Source organism: Ovis canadensis, chromosome 3 (assembly GCF_042477335.2).
Source record: "Ovis canadensis isolate MfBH-ARS-UI-01 breed Bighorn chromosome 3, ARS-UI_OviCan_v2, whole genome shotgun sequence".
Lineage (NCBI taxonomy): Eukaryota > Metazoa > Chordata > Mammalia > Artiodactyla > Bovidae > Ovis > Ovis canadensis.
In genome coordinates, this window is record NC_091247.1 from 117,983,656 (window position 1) to 118,006,590 (window position 22,935).

Consider the following 22,935-nt stretch of genomic DNA (forward strand, 5'->3'; position numbering starts at 1 on the left):
TTATAATATATCACCTTCTTTGTTATCACAGTGGTTTTAAAACAAAAATTTTGCCTCTCAGTTGGTCCACTAAGGTTCTTTTATCTTTTTTTAGGGAGACAAAGGTAGAGATGGAGAAAAAGCCTTTATTTATCAGGAAAAAAACAAATTTTATGATATTTCTAACTTGAAGAATGCTTGGTAGGCATTTCATATGCTAACAAAAATAAAATGTTAATTTAGTCACAATACAAGCTTACATTATCCTACTGCGACTCTAAATACTTTGCCTAAAACAAGCTGATTAGTGAAGATGTTTTCTTTATATGACTTCTTTTAAAGTGTTTTCCCAGTATAGAAGAAAGGAGGCAAAATGAACAAGTAGGCTCATTAATTTATAAATATAATTAAATTAGGAAATGCGATCACTTATATAAGGACTGATGATACCAAGATGCAGAAGACATGCTCCCTGCTCTAAAGGAGCTCACAGTCCCATTGGGGTGGAGTGGGAGTAGGTAAACAGACACAGTGAGCAACTCTGCAGTACAGTAAGCACTCAGAAAGACTAATGGGAACCACACACGCCAAGTGGAAGAGTTAGAAACTCTGGGGGCAGAGAGGATGAGTGATCAGAAATGTTACAGAAAGAGTAGCATTTGAATTATATTCTGAAGGATAAACAGGGATTTTCTTGAAGGGCAAGATGGGAGGAAGGGCAGTTTAAAAAGTAGATTCACTGTGGGTAAAGATCCAAAGACAAAAATGTTAAGTCACTCAGTCACGTCCAACTCTTTGCAATCCGATGGACTGTAGCCCACACTGTTCCTCTGTCAATGGAATTCTCCAGGCAAGAATACTAGAGTGGGTTGCTATTCCCTTCTCCAGGGGATCTTCCCAACTTGGGGATCAAACCCAGGTCTCCTGAATTGCAGGGAGATTCTTTATCATCTGAACCACTAGGGAAGCCCCTATATGAAAGGGCACACTATATTCTGGAGATGTGGGAAGTTTCATAGGACTAGAACACAGGGTCAGTGTAGAGGAATGGCAAGAGATGAGGCTGAAAACAGCAACTAAATATAAGCTATAAAATCACCAAGAATAGAATAAATATCTTTTAAAAAAATCCCCCAGAAGCTAGCACTGAGTGCTGAACACACCAAAGCAGGTTGGCTAATATAAAAAAGTTTAACAGCTGTTATAGCAATGGGATACAACCAATCTGAACTGGTGCTGGCCTTAGTGATAGACAGGAACCTTCTTCCCTTCCCTAGGTGTTACAACCTTTCGGTGCTGGATCATCAGGAGGTGGGTGTGCGGAAATGCAAAGGGAACACTCAAAGGTCTCATCCACTGTTACGAATGCATTTCGATATTTCAACAACTGGTACATCCCAATGAAAACTAGCCATGCACAAAGGACTGTGGAAGCCTTGACGTTCTCAGAGACCATCCCACTTCCATATTTAACTCAGCTACATTCCTAATATGCTACAGCAGTCATATGAGATTCCAGTTCTAGCCTCACAAATGAGACAGAACAACCTCTCTCTCTCCCCAGTACTTTAGTGCCAAAGGAATTTCCTGTGTCAGTAATCCGGTGTTAGAAGCCAGGGTTCTGGTTTAGCTTAGCAATGTGATAGAAATGTAAAGTTTCCATATGACTTTCTACATAACAGGATTTTTAACTCCCCTGGACTCAAATGAATAGTCACTGTCAGTATAGATTACCTTTTAATTTCTTCCTGTGTTTGTTTAATAGATTCAATTGAAGTTTGAATGTCTCCCAGTTCTATCCCTTTCTTTCTTCTTGTACTTGGTTTTACTGATTGAGCTAAAAAGACATTGAGAATAAACACAGTGAAAATAGTGGACATATTTAATTATAAACAATTTACATTTCAGATTAGTGATTCTTATGTAATAAAAATTTTCCTAGACATTATTTTTATGGTCTAGAGACTAACATACTACTCTTAATACTTGGGATTTTCGAAGTTTCAATCATAGTTCAAAACTAGAACACTATAGATATATTACAAGTAACCATAAAGTAGTCAAATTTTGGGTGGAATCAGTTTTATTTTTTAGCCAATTAAAATAGACAGAAATATTTCTTTAAAAATACATATATTAATCTGGGGGAGGTATTACTCTTCTTTCTCTTGCCTACTTGTACACATATGAAGTCAGCTTTTTGAGCACCCTTTTCAGTTTTTTTAAATTAATTGTTAATGTTATCTTTATTCCCTTAGTCACCTACATTTTAAAACTTTTCTGTTGGTTTTAGTATCTCTTCTACAAATTTTTATTGTCAACCAACAAAGTGTATGGTATTTTTTTAATCCCTTCAAGTATCCATTCCTTCCTTTCCATTTTTGTTTAGATCTTAATCTCTCTCCAGGTCGCAGCTATCTAATTTGTAAACTTGGGATAATAATAATACTCACACTTACACGGTTGTAGTAATGTGTGTTTAAACATCCAGTTTGGCCATGTTAGGTACTGAATAAATGTTAGCTGATACATTATAGGTAATATAGTGGAGTGAGTAAGACAATGAATTAAGGAGCCAGAATATCTGCAAATATAACATAAATATATATACTGCCTTACAGGGTATATGACCTTGGGCAGGTTAACTTGTGCCTCAGTTTCCTTTACTGTGAAATGGGAACAACAGCATAAATAATATTCTCCTTTTGAGCACAATGGTACCAATGACTCCTGCTTTTAGAAAAACTTCATTCATCTTACTCCTCTTTTATCTTGTCTACTCACCTGCGTCCCTCAAGCCCAGACTACTATAATCCATTAAAAATCCTAATAATTCATCAGGGTTCCTTTCCCCTAAGAACCTTCCCTCAAACTGAATTCAGCTCCCTTTCCTTTAAACTCTTTACTATTTGTTATCTACTGATTTCTTAGCACTTACCATTTCTTCATCTCGAGTATTATCGCTGTAAAACAGAGTTCCCCAGCTTAGTGTAAGCTTAGTAAAGACTATGGCTTTAACAAAAAACCTTTATTTTTTCATAACGTCTCGGACATTATCTTCATCTTTGATTACATCTCAGTGTAGTCCAAGACAGCTTATAAATGATGTGACTTAGAAATGGCACACTTCTTAATTTAGTTCATAATTTTGATACAGTTATATTTTTACTTGTCTGTGATTTCTAAACACCACAGTAATTTACTATGAGAATGAAAACCTTCTGAAGCATGAACCGAACCCAAAACTCGAGAAATGGTGGCTGTGCTGCATCTAGGAAGCCATCAACACTTTTCCAGGAGCTAATAAGGCACAGGAGCCACTACTACTGTGTGGTTCTTGAGTTGCATGCTTCCCCTTTTCCGTTTCTGTGACTTGCCCTTGTGGCTTGGTTTTGAAATTTATCTATAATCTAGAAAAGCTTTTCCTGCACATCACCCCATCCCCTACCAAAACTTACAAATCTTCTTGAGTTAATATGAAAAACCATTTTAATATATCACAGTATAGTAATATCCTTTTAAAAATTTAGACTCTTTATAATCAACAGTCCGCAATAAATATTTTTACCTTCACTTCCAGACGAGTCCTGGATATCAGGTTCTGGGGAGGAATAGCCTTTTGCCACTTTCTTCTGTTGCCTGGTTGGTTTATGCTTCATTTTTGGGACACTAACCTGAAAACAAAAAATCATGTTATTATGTGAATTTGTGCTGAATTTTGTAACTAAAGATCAATGTTGTACAACTGTCAAAACTGTTCATGTGCACAATACTTAGAAATAAAAACAAATATGAAACAGTCTAATTAAAACAAGAGGTGATACTTATACAAAGTATTTAATGTTAATAGGAAATATTAATTTGGCATAAACATTGAAGAGTATAAGAAAATATACAGTGAAGTGGTTTCCTCCCCACTGCTGATCCATATACACCCAGTCTCTCCCCCACTAAAAAGATACTCAATGCTATTAGTCTGTGTATCTTTCAAGAGATATTTTTATGCACACACAAATATGCATACAGATACCCTACTTTTCTAACTGCACAGTTAGTACATCTGGTACAATCAGAAAAGTGCACTGCCATTTCCTACTCCAGGGACCTTCCCAACCCAGGGACTCCACCCATGTCTCCTGCATCTCCTACATCGGCAGGCAGCCTCTTTACCACTAGCGCAACCTGGGAAGCCCAAGTTAGCACCTCTAGCTGGATTTTAATTTAACAGTGCTACTTTAAGATCATACCTGGTTCCAACATTACAAACATTCTCACCAAATGATGTTGGTTTTCCAATAAAGTTATTTACCTTAAAGTTTTAACAATACCTGGATAATGTAGAAAGCATCTTACAATAAATGGAAATGATATTATTGTCATGCAGAGCATAATTTAAACTTACTGTAAATATCTGAGTAAATGTACAAAATTCAAAAGTGTATTTAACCATCAATTAGGACTAAATTTTCCTTAGAATAAAAAATGTGAGAAGAAACTAGAAATAGAAGGGCAAGGTAATTTATATGCTTAGAAAAACATGGAATCAGTGGTCTTAAGTCTTTATTCTTATCTGTTTACTGTTCTAAATAGGAATTATCCCCAGTTAACTATGCCTTGAAATAATTTTGCAAATCTTACTCATAGGCTTCAAACTGAAATTTGTATAATTTTATTACAGAAAATAACAAGGCAGGTTCTAGGTTCAGCCTACACTGTGCCCTCATACTTTAAATCATGGAAACCTAAAATTTTATAACATTTAGAATCCAAATCCACGTTCTTAGAGAAGTAGGTCAAAGAGTAGCTCAAGAGACTGACATGGCCTGATGCAAAGATAAGGTTGATAAGGCCTGGTGAGAAGTTATTTAAAATGAGACAGGGAGTCAGTAATCTAACTCTCAGTAGACAGAGATTTAATGTGATCAGTAAACTCTACTGTTAGGAAATATATATGCCCTATATGTCACTATCATGATAGTGTTAAGGGAAGAAACAAAATTTAAAATTTTAAAAAATTATAAATTGAAAACGTGTATGTATGTATGTTGCTGCTGCTAAGTCGCTTCAGTCGTGTCCGACTCTGTGTGACCCCATAGACTGCAGCCCACCAGGCTCCCCCATCCCTGGGATTCTCCAGGCAAGAACACTGGAGTGGGTTGCCATTTCCTTCTCCAATGCATGAAAGTGGAAAGTGAAAGTGAAGTCGCTCAGTCGTGTCCGACTCTTAGGACCCCATGGAGTGCAGCCCACCAGGCTCCTCCATCCATGGGATTTTCCGGGCAAAAGTACTAGAGCGGGGGTACCATACACACACCTATACACACACGCACACATAAAATTTTTTTTGCCATTTTAACCATTTTAGGTATATAATTGAGTGGTATTAAGTGCATTCATAATATTTTACAACCATCACCACTACTTCCAAAACATATTCATTATTCCAAAGACAAACTCTGTAACAATTAAGCAGAAACTCCCTATCCTCTCCTCCCTTCAGTCCCTAGTAACCTCTAATCTTTCTATGAATTTGCTTATTAGATATTTTATATAAGTACAATCAAACAGTATCAATCCTTTTGTGTTTCATTTCATTTAGCATGTTATTTTCAAAGTTAATTCATGATGCAGCATGTATCAGAACTTCATTCCTTTTTAAAATAGCTGAATAATAGCCGGTTGTAAACATATACCACATTTGGTTTACGTTTATCCATCTGTTGACGGACACTTGAATTGTTTGTCTTTTGGCTATTGAGAATAATGCTGCAATGAACGCTGATGTGCAAGTGTGTGTTTGACTCTGTTCTCATTCTTTTGTAGTAAATTGCTGGCTTACACAGCAATTCCATGTTAAGCTGTTTGAGGAACCACCAACTCGTGCTCCAAGCAGCTGCACCACTTCATATGCCCACGGGCAATATATGAGGGTTTCCATTTCTCTACATCCTCTCAACATGTATTTTCTATTTTTAAAATTATTATCATTCTAGTAGGTGTGTAGTGGTACCTAACCTCTTTGTAGTTTTGATTTGCATTTCCCTTATGACTGTGTGGATCACAATAAACTGTGGAAAATTCTGAAAGAGATGGGAATACCAGACCACCTGACCTGCCTCTTGAGAAACCTATATGCAGGTCAGGAAGCAACAGTTACAACTGGACATGGAACAGACTGGTTCCAAATAGGAAAAGGAGTCTGTCAAGGCTGTATATTGTCACCCTGCTTATTTAACTTATATGCAGAGTACATCATGAGAAACGCTGGACTGGAAGAAACACAAGCTGGAATCAAGATTGCTGGGAGAAATATCAATAACCTCAGATATTCAGACGACACCCCCCTTATGGCAAAGTGAAGAGGAACTAAAAAGCCTCTTGAAAGTGAAAGAGGAGACTGAAAAAGTTGGCTTAAAGCTCAACATTCAGAAAACAAAGATCATGGTATCTGGTCCCATCACTTCATGGCAATTAGATGGGGAAACAGTGGAAACAGTGTCAGACTTTATTTTTTGGGGCTCCAAAATCACTGCAGATGGTGACTGCAGCCACGAAATTAAAAGACGCTTACTCCTTGGAAGAAAAGTTATGACCAACCTAGACAGTATATTCAAAAGCAGAGACATTACTTTGCCGACTAAGGTCGGTCTAGTCAAGGCTATGGTTTTTCCAGTAGTCATGTATGGATGTGAGAGTTGGACTGTGAAGAAGGCTGAGTGCCGAAGAATTGACGCTTTTGAACTGTGGTGTTGGAGAAGACTCTTGAGAGTCCCTTGGACTGCAAGAAGATCCAACCAGTCCATTCTGAAGGAGATCAGTCCGGGTGTTCTTTGGAAGGAATCATGTTAAAGCTGAAACTCCAGTACTTTGGCCACCTCATGCGAAGAGTTGACTCATTAGAAAAGACTCTGATGCTGGGAGGGACTGGGGGCAGAAGGAGAAGGGGACGACAGAGGATGAGATGGCTGGATGGCATCACTGACTCGATGGACTTGAGTTTGAGCGAACTCCGGGAGTTGGTGATGGACAGGGAGGCCTGGTGTGCTGCGATTCATGGGGTCGAAAAGAGTTGGACACGACTGAGGGACTGAACTGAACTATGACTAATGATGCTGAGCATCTTTTCATGTTTGTTGGACATTTGTCTATCTTCTTTGGAGAAATGTCTATTCAAGTCCTCTGTTCATTTTCTACTTGGAATGTTTGTTTTTGGTTAAGTAATGAGTTCTATAATACCCTAGGTATTAAACTCCTATGAGATCAATTACTGCAAATATTCTCTGTTGTCTTTCACTTTGATGTGCATCCTTTGATACACAAAAGTATTGATTTTGATGAAGTTCAATGTATCTATTTCTCCTTGTTCCTCCTGCCTTTAATGTCATTGTGTGCGTGTGTGTGCGTGTGTGTGTGTGTGTGTGTGAATCGCTTAATTTAAAAACTATTCATACTAACAATAAGAAAGAATACAGGGCCAAATAAAAGATTATGAAGATTTACTCCTTTTTTCTTCTAAGAGTTTTATAGTTTTAGCTCTTATTTTAGGTTGTGAATCCATTTGGAGTTAGTTTTTATGTATGGTTTGAGGTAGGGGATGCAACTTCATTCTTTTCCATGTGGAAATTCAGAACTATTTACTGAAGACAAAGAAGCAGAGGCAGGGTGGGAGAACTAAAGGGAGCATGTTCCTCTATGACTGGCAGTCTAATTACTTTCTGAGTACATACCATTGGAGTGCGATGTTTCACTTTGGTCTGGATAACACCATCTTTTTCATACTGTATCATATCATTAAGTGGGTCCCATGGTCGAGTACTACATAAATGAAAAAAAACACCACTTGTTTCATGACTAAGCAAAGCACTCAAAAACTTTTTCAGAAACTTCCTATTCTACGATTAGATTTTCAATGGTAATTATAAACTAAGCCATAAAACTAGATCTGTTATATATAATCTTCTGATCCTCAGCTCACTTTATAGGCTAACTATTATCACAGAGTCAAATTTATAATGAACATCAAAGGCAAAATCTCATACTTTGAGTGTGTGTGCGCATGTATCGCTTAATTTAGAAACTATTCATACTAACTAAAAAACCTAGAAATAAAGGCAAAAACCTATGGGATGTTACTTGTGACACACTTTTTAATCACTTACTCTGCAAACTTGTAATGCCATTCTCCTGTAAGCGAGTCAAGTTCAAATAACCTGCAAGTCCACTCTTCATTTTTCGTTTTCCGCTCTCTGGCAGCCTGTCTTTGAGCTTCTTCTAAAACATACTTTTCTTGAGTCGCTTCTGTTTGGTCTTTGGCATTTATGGCTCGAGTTACCCGCTGCCAGAGTCTAGTTCATGTGCAAAAATAGCATTGAGAAAACAACAGAAAATCAAGTCTACGTGGAGTAGGTTTGAGTCCCCTTGAGAGGAAATGATGCCCATGTGGGTTTTTGGCACTGACAAAGCTAAAGCTCAGATGCTTAGAAACAAGTCAAGATATAAAAAGTAATGCCTTAGATACAGCAGGACAGTGGAGACCAATTTCTTTTCTGGGCAAGAGAAATTTATTACATAAGTTCTTAGATATATGGAAATACATGGAGCTGACCCATGATGATAAAACTCTAGTGAAGGCTCAATAATCTACATTTTTAACAAGCTCCCCAGATGATTCTTGCACATGCTGATTAAGATCCACTGGCCTCAAAGATACAAAAGTGTAACGTCATGCTTTTCAACCTTGGATGCAGGATTTGTCAGGGAATTTAAAAAATCAGAATCTATGGGAGCGGGCCCAAGTATTGTTTTTGTAATGTTTCCCAAGTGATTTTAATGTGCAGCCAGTGTTGAGAAGCACTGATTTAACAGAAATGAATACTTTTCTATTAGAAGTAAAATCTTTTCCCCTACTAAAGTTTAGTTTTATATTAGATACATAAAAATATATCTATATTCTACCCTTCTGGCAAGACAGTATGCTGGGGCTGAAAAAATAAAAGGCTATAGAATCCGATAATCCTAGATACGCCACCTCTTGGCTGGGGAACTTACAGTTACTTATCTTGTCCAAAACTCATTTTCCTCATCTTAAACATATGTTAAATTATATCCATGTCTTAAAAATAGTCGCATGCCTTAGCAAAGTTTCACTCTTGATGGCGAGCATCATGTGGTTATAGTAAAACAGAATTTTTTCTTATAATGTGAAAATTTTTCTAAGTTGTTATTGAATTTGTTACAATATTGCTTCTGTTTTATTTGTTTATTTTTTGGCCATGAAGCATGCGGGACCTTAGTCCCCTGGCCAGGGATCGAATCCACACCCTCTGCACTGGAAGGTCAAGTCTTAACCACTGGACTGCCAGGGAAGTCCCCTGAAACAGAATTTTTAGAACGTGGCAAACTCAGTTTTTGAGTATAGAAGGAAAGTGGATGTAGACTTGAATCCTCATGAGAAGAGAATGATATGTGTGCGGAAACTCGTACTGGGAAGTCAGCTGGATAATGTATATAGAGTACCTAGTAGACCGTCTTTTAAACAGCAGCCCCCTTCTCCTAACGCAAAGAAAGGAATAGAAGAATACAACTGAGCAGTGTTATACCATATTTTTGAGGTACTTCCCTAGTGGCTCAGACAGTAAAGAATCCGCCTGCAATGTAGGAGACCTGGGTTCAATCCCTGGGTTAGGAAGATCCCCGAAGAAGGGAATGGCAACCTACTCCAGTAAAGTATACCAGATTGAGCAAGAATTTCATGATTTAAGAAATTATGGCCTTAATTAGTCCCCAACTAGTAAGTCCTCTAGAAGCTGCACATCCAGTGCTGTAATTTTTGTACTTTAGAAAATAAAACAAAAGTAGATTTTGTTCTGCTCCCTCCACCTAGAGTTCCACATGCCTAACCCGGGTGAGAAAACGGCCGGATAAAAACCAAGAATCATTAGTCTCGTATTTTTCTGTCTTTTTAGTTCTCTGATCAGGGATTGAACCTGTGCCCCTTGCACTGGGAGTGAGGAGTGTCAGCCACTGGGCTGGGAGAGAAGACCTGGTCCTGTAATTTCATGCAAGCAAAAAACAGTTTTTTTTTTTTTTTTAAATAGGCCCTGGAACAGATAAGAAGAGAAAGGAAAAACACAGGAAGCCTTAATTTAGAGCAGAAGAGCAGCATGGTTTGTACTGTAATTACTTGATATTCACATACACCAAAACAAAATCCTGTCACATCCCACAAATAGTAAACTACTTTGTTGAAGTCAAATAGAAAAAAGTGATCACACTGTTGAGGGATTAAAAGGAAAAAAACTCTTTGGGTTTTCATGAAGTTAACTGAAAAATGGTATACTTACTTCTCTGATTCAAAATCCCCCTGCTCTTCAAATTTTACAGTGTGCCTTATTAATCGCCACTGCTTGATGTCTGGTGTTGGATTCCAGAAGACCTCTGAATTATCAGTCTTTTTGTCAGTAATAAAAACTTCACTATCCTATATTTAAAGATAATAAAAATTAATGTAGAGAATTGTCTTTATTTAAAAGGGAATTATGTAGTTCAGTAATAACCATTTCTTCTTGCCACTTAATCCCAGTAAAAGACATTTCTAAAACAAATACAACAAGTACTTTTCTAAAAGCCCCAAATCTCTTGTTATGAAAACATTAAGATTAAATATGTAATACTTGTCCTTAAAAGTCTGGTTGAACAGGCAAAACGTTTGTGAGTTTTCACAAGTTTCACTTAATCCTCTGAATTGTCAAAGCAGCACAGTGCTTGTTCTAGTTACTGTAGACCAGTATGAGATGCTGCAGACCATCTGCGTATTCAATACATGCAGAAAAAGCTAACAGCGTTTCTTGCATTAAAAATCTGAGCACAATCTCATAAATTTCATTTTTTTAAAAAGAGTTCTATCTTTTTTCCAAATGATATTCAGATAGAAGTAAATTCTAAAAATAACAGAGCATTGTGACCTCTAAGTTGAGTTTCTAGGTCCATCTTCAACACCATACTTCCCATCATTTTCTGATTATAATGCAGAAAAAAGCAGACACTAGAGTTAACGGCGAGAATGCATTTGGCACTAGCATGATACGATCCTCTTTAAAATTAACTTAATATGCTCCTCTTAGAAAAATTACATAAATGTGAATTTAGGTCATCAGAGAAGTAAATAGAAGCCACTGCTGTCAAAAAACATTGTATCTTTTCCAAGCTCCTCAGAAGGAACTAGAACTCTTACTGGAAACGCCTCTTCTGGTGAGAGGCAGTATACTGCGGTGTATAAGCACAGCCCTGGAACCAGTGTCTAGGCTGGGAATCTTACTTCACCACTCTGAACAAATTATTTAAATTCTCTGTGCTCAGTGTCCTCCTCTCTAAAATGGGGACAAAATAGTAACACTCACCTCATAGGATCACTATATTAAATGAGTTAATATAAGTAACATTTTTAAACAATGCACTCCACAATAGGATATATAAATGTGTCAGCTACTTTTATTGATTTAAGGTTTTAGAAAGCTCAAATATTAAACTAAATATTATTGATAACAAAGCAATACCAAAATATTTAAGTTGAAGCTTATGTTGAATAGTCATGCTTTTAGAAATGGAATAAGTGAACTTATAAAATCTGATGTTTAATTTTTTCCCACTGAATAAAATTTTTTGTAAAGCTAAAATATAAAAATACTTACCCAATGTCCTTCCAAAGTAGCTAGTACTTCTTTTCCCAATTTTAGTTTGCCTGATATTTGATTAACACAGTCACTACTACCTAGAAATGGCTTTTAAAAGAAAAAACGTTGAAGAAACATTTTACTTTTAATATATTTACATACAATGTAGACAAAAAAACAAAAGCAAAAAACTAACTGAAAAAGTAACTGTATAACTGTACAGTGCTGCTGAGGCACAAATGGTGAAATACTGACTCAAATTTTAGTGAGAAATATTCAGGAAAAATTGTAAATTTATTGCTGTGTGTAAACAGACAAAAGCAGACTGTAAAGGTCCAAGGAAACACACTAAGAAGCTAACACTGAGACAACTGGCTCGTGTCCTGAGCTCTCTCGACTCCAGACAGCACTCTATCCACGCTGCAGTATTTTACACAGTAACAACTCAGTAAACATAAGAGACTTAACTCATATATTTAATAGGAACTCTTCCTTTAAAACAAACCAATAAAACAAGAACCAAAACATTTCTGAAATTCAATTAGAAGAAATATATTTTGAGTCACTATATTGCCTTACTGATGTCTGTCCTCACTGACAAAATTCTGATGCTCCAATCTAATCCTTAAAGATGTCATAAATTACTTAGGACCTCTTCTGTCATGATTTTCAGTACTGTTTGCTAAGAAGGAAAAAAAATCAAAGGGCACTGCATCAGATAATACTTAAAGAGATCTTTTTTATTAGAGTAAAGCTGCTGATCTACTGGAATTCATCATAGCTGATACTTACAACTAATACTTGGTTGTAAGCATTAAATAATTCATAGAAATATTTTTATCTAAAAATAATGCTGTGCTACATCAACAAATGATACTGTGAAAGGATCTTAAATTTCCTTGCCATGCTGTGGCAGACAGAATTTTCCAAAGATGACTCAACTATATCTCCCCTCCCTCTTCAGCCCACATGCTCTTCCTCAATGGCATCCATCCTCTCACTGAGAAATGGGGTCTATATCCCTTCCCCTTGAATTTAGGTGGGTTTGTAACTCGTCAACTAGTAGAGAATGGTGGAAATGATGTAATTTGAATTCTGAGTGTATCTTCTGCCTTGCTCACAAGGACACTTGTGCTTGGAATCCTGAGCCAAGTAGAAGTCTAACTATCTTGAAGTTGCCTTGATGTGAGGAACACAAGGTCATAGCTCAGATCTGCAGTCCCAGTCTTTCAGTCACTTCAACATTACTTACATGTCATCAGTCATGTAAGTGATGAGCTTTCAGATGTATCCAGCCCCCAAATGTTAAGTCTCTCACAGCCTGAGTAACTGTTGCCCCAGGCCTAATGCAGCAGAGACAAGCCATCCCCAATATGCCCTGTCCAAATTCCTGGCCCATAGAACCACTAAGAAACAGAACATATTTGTTTCTAAGCTTGCAAATTTCAGAATATGTTAAGTCAGAAATAATAAGTAATACAAATCCTTTAATTACACAGCTATAGCTCAAGCTGATACATACTTCTTTTCAGATATATACTTTTTGGTATTCTGTAAAGCAATGCTTCAATTTAATAAGAAATTTCCATTCATTCTCTTCTTAAATTTCCTATGGACTTACCTGATAGCTCAGTTGGTAAAGAATCTGCCTGCAATGCAGGAGACCCCAGTCGATTCCTGTGTTGGGAAGATCCCCGGAGAAGGGATAGGCCACCCACTCCAGTATTCTGCCCTGGAGAATTCCATGGACTATATAGTTCATGGGGTTGCAAAGAGTCGCACAGGACTGAGAGACTTTCACTCACTCACTCACTCACTCGCCAACAGTTTTAGTAACTAAGAAAATCCAGCTTTCTATTGATTTGAATCTTCCAAGGCTGCCTTTTCATGAATTCTGTGTTCTTATATTTAGTTTTCAATTAGGAACAAAATTGTGCTCTTGGTTCACTATTTATGGCATAGCTCCTCGTTAACTAGGTGACACCTCCTGTCACTCTCTACCAACCTTTAGTTTGAATTCAAGCACTGCACTGTATCCAGTTTTTTGACATGTGATACTGACTGTTCCACCAAGCTCCAGTGTCATTGTGCCATAAAGAATTCCTAAAGGAAAAAACACACAATTTTGATAAAAGTTTGAAGAGAGAGGCAATGGCTTATCACAAGCAGAACTTTATAATTTAATCTCCTTCTAGCAGAAACTAATAATTCAAGAGGATTCTATCCTCTCCAATAACAATCAATAATACACACACAAAGTTGGTTTTGAAGGATTTAAAAAGATAACAGTCGATCCACATCACCTGCAGATTCTACATTTGCAAATTAATACTCTCACTAAAATACCTTTTTCTTTTTTTTTCTTTTTAAGCTGTACCACACAGCATGTAGGATCTTAGTTTCCAGTTCCCCCACTAAGGATCAAACCCATGCCCCCTGTAGTGAAAGTCAAAGTCCTGACCAGGGAATTTCCTATTCCTACCAGGGAATTCCCTATTCTCACCAAAATAAGTTAGGAGTCCCTACCCAGAGCATTTTTGATTTTTGTAGTCATTCATGGATGTGTGCAGAGTGGTGAAATATTTGAGTTCTCCAATGTGCACATTGGAGATGAAGTCAAACAATGCGAGACGCTGATTTCTGGTTTCACTGCTCATGCAGAGTCTTCTATGCAGTGTATTCAGTGCCACATTTTCGTGCTTCTTGTGGGTGATTTTACTATTTACAATCCCCCAAATGTAGTGCTAAAGTGCTCTCTGGTGTTCCTAAGCACAGAAGACTGTGATGTGCCTTATAGGGCAAATATGTGCGTTAATGCTTGGTTTAGGCATGCGTTATAGTGCTGCTGGCTATTAATTCAATGTTAATGAATCAAAAACATATACCATGAGAAAGGAAGCAATCCTTGTCTGGAAAGAATCTGCCTGCAATGCAGGAAACCTGGGTTTGATCCCTGGGTTGGAAGATCCCCTGGAGGAGGGCATAGCTCCACTCTAGTATTCTTGCCTGGAGAATCCCCATGGACAGAGGAGCCTGGCGGGCTCCAGGGCGTGGGGTCGCACATGACTGAGCGACTAAGCACACAAATAAAAACAAAGTCATGTTTTGACTGGGTGATGAGAATAAGGAGACAGAAGGCTCACGAGAACCTCACCATGTGTTTCCTCTAGGAGCAATAGTTTGGCATTCATTAATTCAGCATTATGGTGACGTTATAAAAAGTAAGTACTGCAAACAACGATAGTCAACTGCGTAAGATAAATTTAAAAATCTCCCCATTTTGGCACTTGACTAAAAGCTGGGGAACTTCTGAGTTTGAGGAGTTAAACAGGCTGTGTGTGTGTGTCTATGTTCTTGGACTAATTTCTTTTCCCCCATGTTTATCATTTCCACAGTTTGTATATTTTTACCATGTGAGCACAGAAACTATATAGACTCATTTTGCATACAATCGTACTATGACAGGTCTTGTCTTTCTTCAATTTGATTTTTTAAACATTTCAGATACAATTTTTAAAAATTTAAAAATTTTCATACAATTTTTGAAGATTATTTTCCATTTACAGTTATTAGAAAATCTTGGTTATTTTCCCCATGTGGTATACACATCCTTGAGCCTATCTTACACCCAATAGCTGTGCCCTCTACTTCCCTACCACTAAAACCCACTCCAACTGGTAACCACTAGTTTGTTCTCTATATCTGCCAATCTGCTTTTTTTGGTTATATTCACTAGTTGGCTGTGTTTTTTAGATTCCATGTACAAGTGATACACTGTATTTGTCCTTCTCTACCTGACTTTACTTCTTAGCATGATGCCTTCCAAGCTGGACTAAACTCCCATGGCAGTCTTTAATATGCAAATACACAATGCTAATTTTCAAGAGAGGAACGGACTATGCAATGTTCCCAAGTTATCTGACTGTGGAATTCCTGCTTTATAAAATGATGTGAGACTATTGATTTAGGGAACAGATCTTAGAAAATATATACAAAAGGTAGAAAATAACAACTTCTTCATTCACAGGAGGCTATAATTTCCTCTTTTTTCCCTGCAATATAAACCGTGCTATGAAAAGTTTTCCCTGTTGCTATTTAGGTCTGGCATCAGGTATTTATCTACATAAAATATTATTTCACTTATTCCAAAATTTAAAAAATATATTTATCAAATCATGATTTCAAATGTTTCACTTCATGCTTATTTCAAGAACCATACACGAAGCTTTAAGAATTATCCAGCCGGAGGCCACAAGTTGGCAGTCTTGTACTTAGTACCAGGTAGATTCATGGTACAACGGATGGGCTCAAATAGCCTAGAGCTTAGTCTCAGCATTCTTACTAACTAGCTGGTCTGGCTTTAGGTAAGATTCCTAACCCTTACAAGTTTTTTCATTGTGAAATAAGGCCATATTAAGTAATTTCTATGTTTTCATGAATCAGTTCCTAAAATAGAGGATAATTACCCTAAAAAGCTATTTTTAAGAAATGGGTTGGAAAGGATGGTATACGTAATGATGGAGCAGAGTGTTTAATGTTTAAGATGATACTGTATAGAACTGCAGTACCAGATTGCAGAGCTTGTGTTAACCTCTTTCTGCCTCATTTTGCTTGTCCATCAAACAAAGATAATATTACCTAATTTATAGGGCTACTGGAATGATTAGATGTGTTTATAAATGTAGAGTGCACAGAATAATTGAGTGCCTGTCCTGTCCTGATAGTTGTTATTTAATATCTTTATCTGTACACTAAATAATGAGAGAAAAGCATAATGCATTAATTTTTAAGAAATTGCCAAATAAGGATGAGAAAAATTTTAAGGAGCCTGTTATAGTGAAAAGCAGTAAATTAATATTTAAGGACTGCGTAATGGTACAAAAAAATGAAAATCACTTTCAAAGATTCTGAAATAATAGTCAGTCTCATCAAATTTTACAACTTGCAGATAAGGCAAATGAAATTCCATTATTATAAATTAGTCTCTACCAAACTAATATTTGGCCACCTCATGCGAAGAGCTGACTCATTGGAAAAGACTCTGATGCTGGGAGGGACTGGGGTCAGGAGGAGAAGGGGACGACCGAGGATGAGATGGCTGGATGGCATCACGGACTCGATGGACGTGAGTGTGAGTGAACTCCGGGAGTTGGTGATGGACAGGGAGGCCTGGCATGCTGCGATTCATGGGGTCGCAAAGAGTCGGACACGACTGAGCGACTGAACTGAACTGAAACTAATATACCTGTCACAGAAAGTCCACTGTGGTGAATTAATTCACCATACAAGTATTCAGCAGATGATAACAATGATCTTGTGTATCTGTAAATCAAGGACACTTTCAAACAAAAGGCCAAGTAACTCCATCAATCTCAAAACATAACAAATTACGGTCAAATACATTTACTTAAAAAGAAGATTTAGGGGAAATCTAACAAGTATAGAAAATATTTACCTTTACAATGAGCATATGGCATTGTCATTACATAATCTTCACCTCTATTCAAGAAAGTTAACCGTGCTTCTCCTTCTAATATTGCAGATAATGAGTTTCCTGAAATAAATATTACTTATTAAATTTCACAGAAAATAATTTAACCATTTCAAAACAAACAAAACATATTGAGAACATCTATCAGATATCTACAGTAGAAAAGGGTGCTTAGACAGAAATTTACAACTTAAATTAGAAAAAAAGAAAAATTCAAATCAGTGATCTGACTTTTGACCCTATGAAATTAGAAAAAGAACTAATTAAATTCCAAGTAGGTAGAAGAAAGGAAATAAGGATGAGCAGACATCAGTGTATAAAGTGGACAGGTAATTCAGAAAATTAGGGAAGCCTAGAATTGATACAGACAGATCAAAACAAAGAACACAAACCAGGAATAAAAGGAGCCGAATCGCGGCAGAGCCTACAGGCACTGAAAGGAAGCCAGAGAACGTTGTGGATGATTTCACGACAGTAAATTTGGGATCCCCCTCTCTGGCCCTTCTCCTTTCCAGGTGCCTATTCTCTGTCTAGGGGCCATGGTTTCTTCAAATTTAGCGTTTGGTGCTCCAGGCTGCAAAGGTTGCAAGGTTTCTACCGGTTTACCCTGTTAACCGTGTGTAACCAGGAGCTGAGAAGCAAGGATTCATTCTGTGTGATTTCTGACCTATGACTGTGGACTTCCCACTGAATTTGCCTGCAACTGCTTTCTCTTTAATACCTTCAGGCAGCTGCTTTTGGTATTAGGGCCAGAGGTACAGAGAAGGATGGTCTGGGAGGGCTTTATTCAGACATTGTTGTCCATATACATTTTTAACACAGTAAAACCACACAGATCTTTTGTATTCAACTGTATACATGCGCTGGCTTATCATTAAATCATTTATCTTTTATTATATTGTATTTATAAACATATTATATCTTAAAATAACTGAATGTTTCCTTATTTTAAAGGAAACATGTGTTCTTCATGGGCAAGCTGAAAAATCCAAAGATAATTATCCATAATTCTATAATTCAGGTTAATCAGGAAATATTGATTTTTTTTCCTAAACATGAACACATGTTTACTTTTACTTCAAAAACATGAATACTTTTAAAGTAGAGGTGACTCAGAACATAGATGTATTCTGCTTTTCATTTAACATTGTATCATCAGCTATTTCATATTATAGTGTACATTAGAATTACCTGAGGAGATTATAAAAATGTATATTCTTGAGCCCAGTGCTTGTGATTTGGTAAGTCAAGACTGGGGTTCAGGATTCCAAAATCTTAACTCGTATTCTGATTATGAAATTGATAGTTCATGCATACTATTTGAAAAACAAGAGCAGCTTTCCCAAGTGATGATAAATTATTTAACCCATAGCAAAGTGGCTAAGTACCTATATTTCACCTGCTCCACAGGATATAAGAAACCCATTTAAAAATAAATGGTTCTTAGCCTAGTGGTATAAGAAAAAACAGATCAACAGACCTGGGAAGACAGAACCTGAAACAGGAAATAATGACACTAAAAATCATTTATAAACAGACCCTGAGAAAATTAATTGGCTTTTAGGAAAGGAAAGTTGTGTTCTTGCTTCACTCCAGTCACAATATATACATCAAAGTAAGTTCCAGGTAAATTAAAGATCAATGAAAGCATAAAAATATAAGAATATATAAGTGAATTATTACATAAGCTGAAGTGCGAAAGGATTTTTCTGTGACATCAAAAGCAGAAAACATCAAAGGAAAAACTGATAATTTAGTACATCAAAATGTCAAGAGACTACTTGTTAGGAGGAATACACTCTGCCCAGATGTCATTAAATTTAGCTTAATTTAGATTCAAGAAAATGCACCAATTCCTAAAACAAAATAAATTATCACACTCTCCAAGCAAGAAGTTTCTATATGAGCAAGTCAATAACCAAAGAAGAAATGAGGAAGTTACAGAAAAACTGCCCCTACAAAGTCTGAACTTAGTAAATTCTTTCAAATTACAAAGGAACAGATAGCTCTGATATACACAACTATATTCACTGTAATACTGAAAAAAAGAAGGCTAGCTGCAAGTAATCCTGGAAAGCGAGCTGTGTAGTTGGTACTCAATAAAAATTCTACAAGGGTAGAACACACATTCACAAAAGCTATCTACACTATAGTCAGGGAAGGGACATGAAGAGATGAAGGGTACAGTGGGGAAAAACTCAAATACATGCACTTTCAGGAGAAAATGATCACACTCTGAAACAAGCGAAATATAAAACTAGGCAAAAAAAAAAAAAAATCAAACTCAAAAGCCAAACAAAGCAAGCATCAAGGGATGATCTGCTTGTTTGAATTGTCACAGGTTTTAGATTAAGATTTCCTACTGTACCTATTTCTTTATTTTCCTTCTTCTTTTTTTATAAAAGTTTTTAGTAGCATGTTACTTGTCTCAAGGTAAAAATATCATTACTTTCAATATTGGACTCTGGACAAGTATTCTAACTGTATTTAGATTCTCTCTCTCTATTCGAAGACTAAATCAAAAAGTCAACCCCTCAGGTAAACTGAAATGAAACAAAAAGTCTTGGTAGAGCTAAAGGCAAAAGAAATATATTGTGGACTAAAATGGCGAGCTACAGTGGACAGTCATTATTCTGTCTTTTGATAAGTGGTGTTTGCAGTAAATTTACACATAGATGAAACCTCTATTTATGAATGAACAAAGAAAAACAACAAAAACGAAAAGGCATTATCCAAGTAAAACTGATACTTAAAATGACATACAAATCCCTTGTTGAAAACAGTACAAGACATTGTCTATACTAAAGCTCACCAGAAGATACTATATCCCGGAAAAGTGTATAGATTGAGACATGGGTAGACTCACCATAGAACTTGGACTTGGCCAGGATACTACCACTAAGGCAAAATCCATCTTTTCGGTTACTGACATAAAAGGCAGATATTGGTGGATGATGAGACACCTATTGGATACAGGAAACATACATGAAAATATAATAACTATAAGCATATTACTGTGGTATTATCAAAAGCTCAAGTCTTAAAAGTATATTCTAATAATGAATTAAATATTTGGTAAGTATTTAACAGTAAAATTAAATATTGATGATTGTAGGAACCAATCTCCAACATGTGTCTCAAGGCAACCCACCTCCTGGTATTCACAGCAATGGAGGAGCTCCGTTTACACTGTGCCCACTGCACCTGGGTCAGTTTGTGTGGAAGTCATAGTATGCCACCTCTGAAATTAGGCTGTAAGGCAGCGTGTGTCTTGATGTGTGTGCGTCTCTCTCAAATCATTAGCTCTGAATAGCCAGCTTCCATGTTGTGAACAACTATGGAGAGGCCCATGTGATAAGGTACTGACCTCCTCTCAAGAGCCATGTGATGACCTTGGAAGCAGAATCCTTCAGCCCAGAAGCCTTCAGAAGATTGCAAAGCTGGCTGACATCTTGACCCCAACCTCAGGAGAGATCCTGAGCCAGAACCACCCAGCTAAACAGCTCTCAGATTCCTAACATTATTATACGAAATAATAACTGTTTGTTGTCTTAAGCCATTATGTTTTAATTTGTTATACAGCAATGAATAACTAATACAGTAGCTATTCTTCATGTAGATTACTGAATAGACTTAAGAATCTAACAAAAGCTTTAACAAATATGTCATTTTAATAATATTTTGATACATATACATCTTAAGGTTTCTAAAATGAGCCAAAGATAAAGTTAATCACTTCTTAAGCTTCTCAACTTAGTGAAGAATTATAGCAAACTAAAATGCAATCATTTAAAAAACTAATACAGATAAAGTGCTTTCAATCTGAGGACTACATCAAAATTTATTGGGAAGACAAAGGTTTCTCAAGTAACACATTGTATTCTCATCCTCCTTACACTCCCTATATGAAAGATAAGCAGGCCAGAATTTATTTAGATGAGTATCTGGGAAGAAACAGGGTTGGAGAATTAAATTTAAAATAATGAGGCAAAAAAGTACAGTATCAGGTTATCTAATTGTGAATGCACAGATCAGACCACTGTGGAGTGCTTACAAAGGCAGGGGAGCGCAAGTCGCTCAGTCGTATCTGACTCAGCGGCCCCATGGACTACACGGTCCACGGAATTCTCCAGGCCAGAATACTGGAGTGGGTAGCTGTTCCCTTCTCCAGGGGACCTTCCCAAACCAGGGATCGACTTCAGGTCTCTCAGATTCCAGGCGGATTCTTTACCAGCTGAGCCACCAGGGAAGCCCCAAAAGGCCAGCAATGTGAGATAAATTTAGAAAGAGATGGACAGCGTGCAGACTGCTGTGAGTCCACAAGCCACTTTCTCTGCTGTCTGACCCGCTTGGCTCCGCGATGCCGGTGGACCTCAGCAAGTGGTCCGGGCCTCTGAGCCTGCAGGAAGTGGATGAGCGGCCGCAGCACCCGCTGCAGGTCAAATACGGCGGGGCAGAGGTCGACGAACTGGGCGAAGTGCTGACACCCACCCAGGTTAAGAACCGGCCCACCAGCATTACATGGGATGGCCTTGATCCAGGTAAATTGTACACCTTGGTCTTGACAGATCCGGATGCTCCCAGCAGGAAGGACCCCAAATACAGGGAATAGCACCATTTCCTGGTGGTCAACATGAAGGGCAACAACATCAGCAGTGGCACGGTTCTCTCCGATTATGTGGGCTCTGGGCCTCCCAAGGGCACAGGCCTGCACCGCTATGTCTGGCTGGTTTACGAGCAGGAAGGACCACTGAAGTGTGACGAGCCCATTCTCAGCAACCGATCTGGAGACCACCGTGGCAAATTAAAGGTGGCTTCTTTCCGCAAAAAGTATGAGCTTGGGACCCCAGTGGCCGGCACGTGTTGCCAGGCCGAATGGGATGATTATGTGCCCAAGCTCTACGAGCAGCTGTCTGGGAAGTAGAGGAGATGGACACTGTCCCAGAGTTCCCAAACAGTGTTTCAGTTTAGTGATGCATGTAGATTTTCCTCCATCTCTCCGCCCAAGCCCTGAGCGGTCAGATTTAGATTTAGGGTGACTTTTCTTTCCTTCTGCCTGTATCGTATAATTTTAGGGGGGTTATGTTTTGATCAAATTTGAACTCCGTTTTGGTGGGGGATTCTTTGGTACTATGATGCAGTTTATCAAAATGTTAATACAAGAACAACAACCCAGACGTTAAAGAAGAAAAAAAATTCTGGTAAAAGACCAGGTCTGCAGTATTAAAATAGAACTTCAAAGAATCTTTAAGGGAGGTTGAAAACAAAAAAGAGATTGATTGCCTCTGCCTTTGTGAGCCTGAGCACAGAACTGTGTGTGAAGGCACCTACTGGCATGTATTTTCACGGCTCTGTCTCACCAAGACAACCAGGGGCCTGCATGTCCACTAACCCCCAACATCTCAGGCTGGTTACTGCGTGTCAGTGTCCCTCTATGGCTCCTTTAAAGAGCAATACTGGAAAAAGCTCCATAGAAGAAGTTGCTTTGCTGTTAAAGCCTGGCCATCTAGGTGAGCAGCACGGCTGGGTAAGAGGTTATCAGAATCTGAAAGTCTGTGCTTGTTAAATTGATCACTCTTTGGTTTAAAAAAGAAAGCCAAAAAAAAAAAAATAATAAATAAAATATTTAAAAAAAAAAGAGAGAGAGAGAGATGGAGGACTCTGAATGTTAGAGAAATGGGTTCAAATTTGATTCAGGAATTGGAGAACCACTGAAGTATCTGGTCCAAAGAGAAAACACAGAGCAAAGCAAGAAAAATAAAGACTTATTTTTGATCACAGGATTCTACTGAC

General features: G+C 37.6%; 1 protein-coding gene and 2 pseudogenes across 12 annotated transcripts in view; 2 read left to right on the top strand and 1 right to left on the bottom strand.

The window, feature by feature from the left end:
* The window catches only part of OSBPL8 (oxysterol binding protein like 8), a 165,754-nt gene that overhangs the window by 837 nt on the left and 141,982 nt on the right, over nt 1–22,935 (bottom strand). For all 12 annotated transcript variants that reach the window (XM_069584065.1, XM_069584066.1, XM_069584064.1 and 9 more), the window contains 9 exons: nt 20,009–20,105; nt 17,107–17,205; nt 13,657–13,754; nt 11,670–11,759; nt 10,323–10,459; nt 8,139–8,324; nt 7,707–7,794; nt 3,548–3,653; nt 1,714–1,816 (listed from right to left, as the gene is read on the bottom strand). In XM_069584065.1, the coding sequence (XP_069440166.1) occupies nt 1,714–1,816; nt 3,548–3,653; nt 7,707–7,794; nt 8,139–8,324; nt 10,323–10,459; nt 11,670–11,759; nt 13,657–13,754; nt 17,107–17,205; nt 20,009–20,105 (1,004 nt within the window). The remainder of the gene's footprint in view (nt 1–1,713; nt 1,817–3,547; nt 3,654–7,706; nt 7,795–8,138; nt 8,325–10,322; nt 10,460–11,669; nt 11,760–13,656; nt 13,755–17,106; nt 17,206–20,008; nt 20,106–22,935) is intronic.
* Nucleotides 21,503–21,754, top strand: LOC138931514 (phosphatidylethanolamine-binding protein 1 pseudogene; annotated as a pseudogene).
* Nucleotides 21,776–22,760, top strand: LOC138437211 (phosphatidylethanolamine-binding protein 1 pseudogene; annotated as a pseudogene).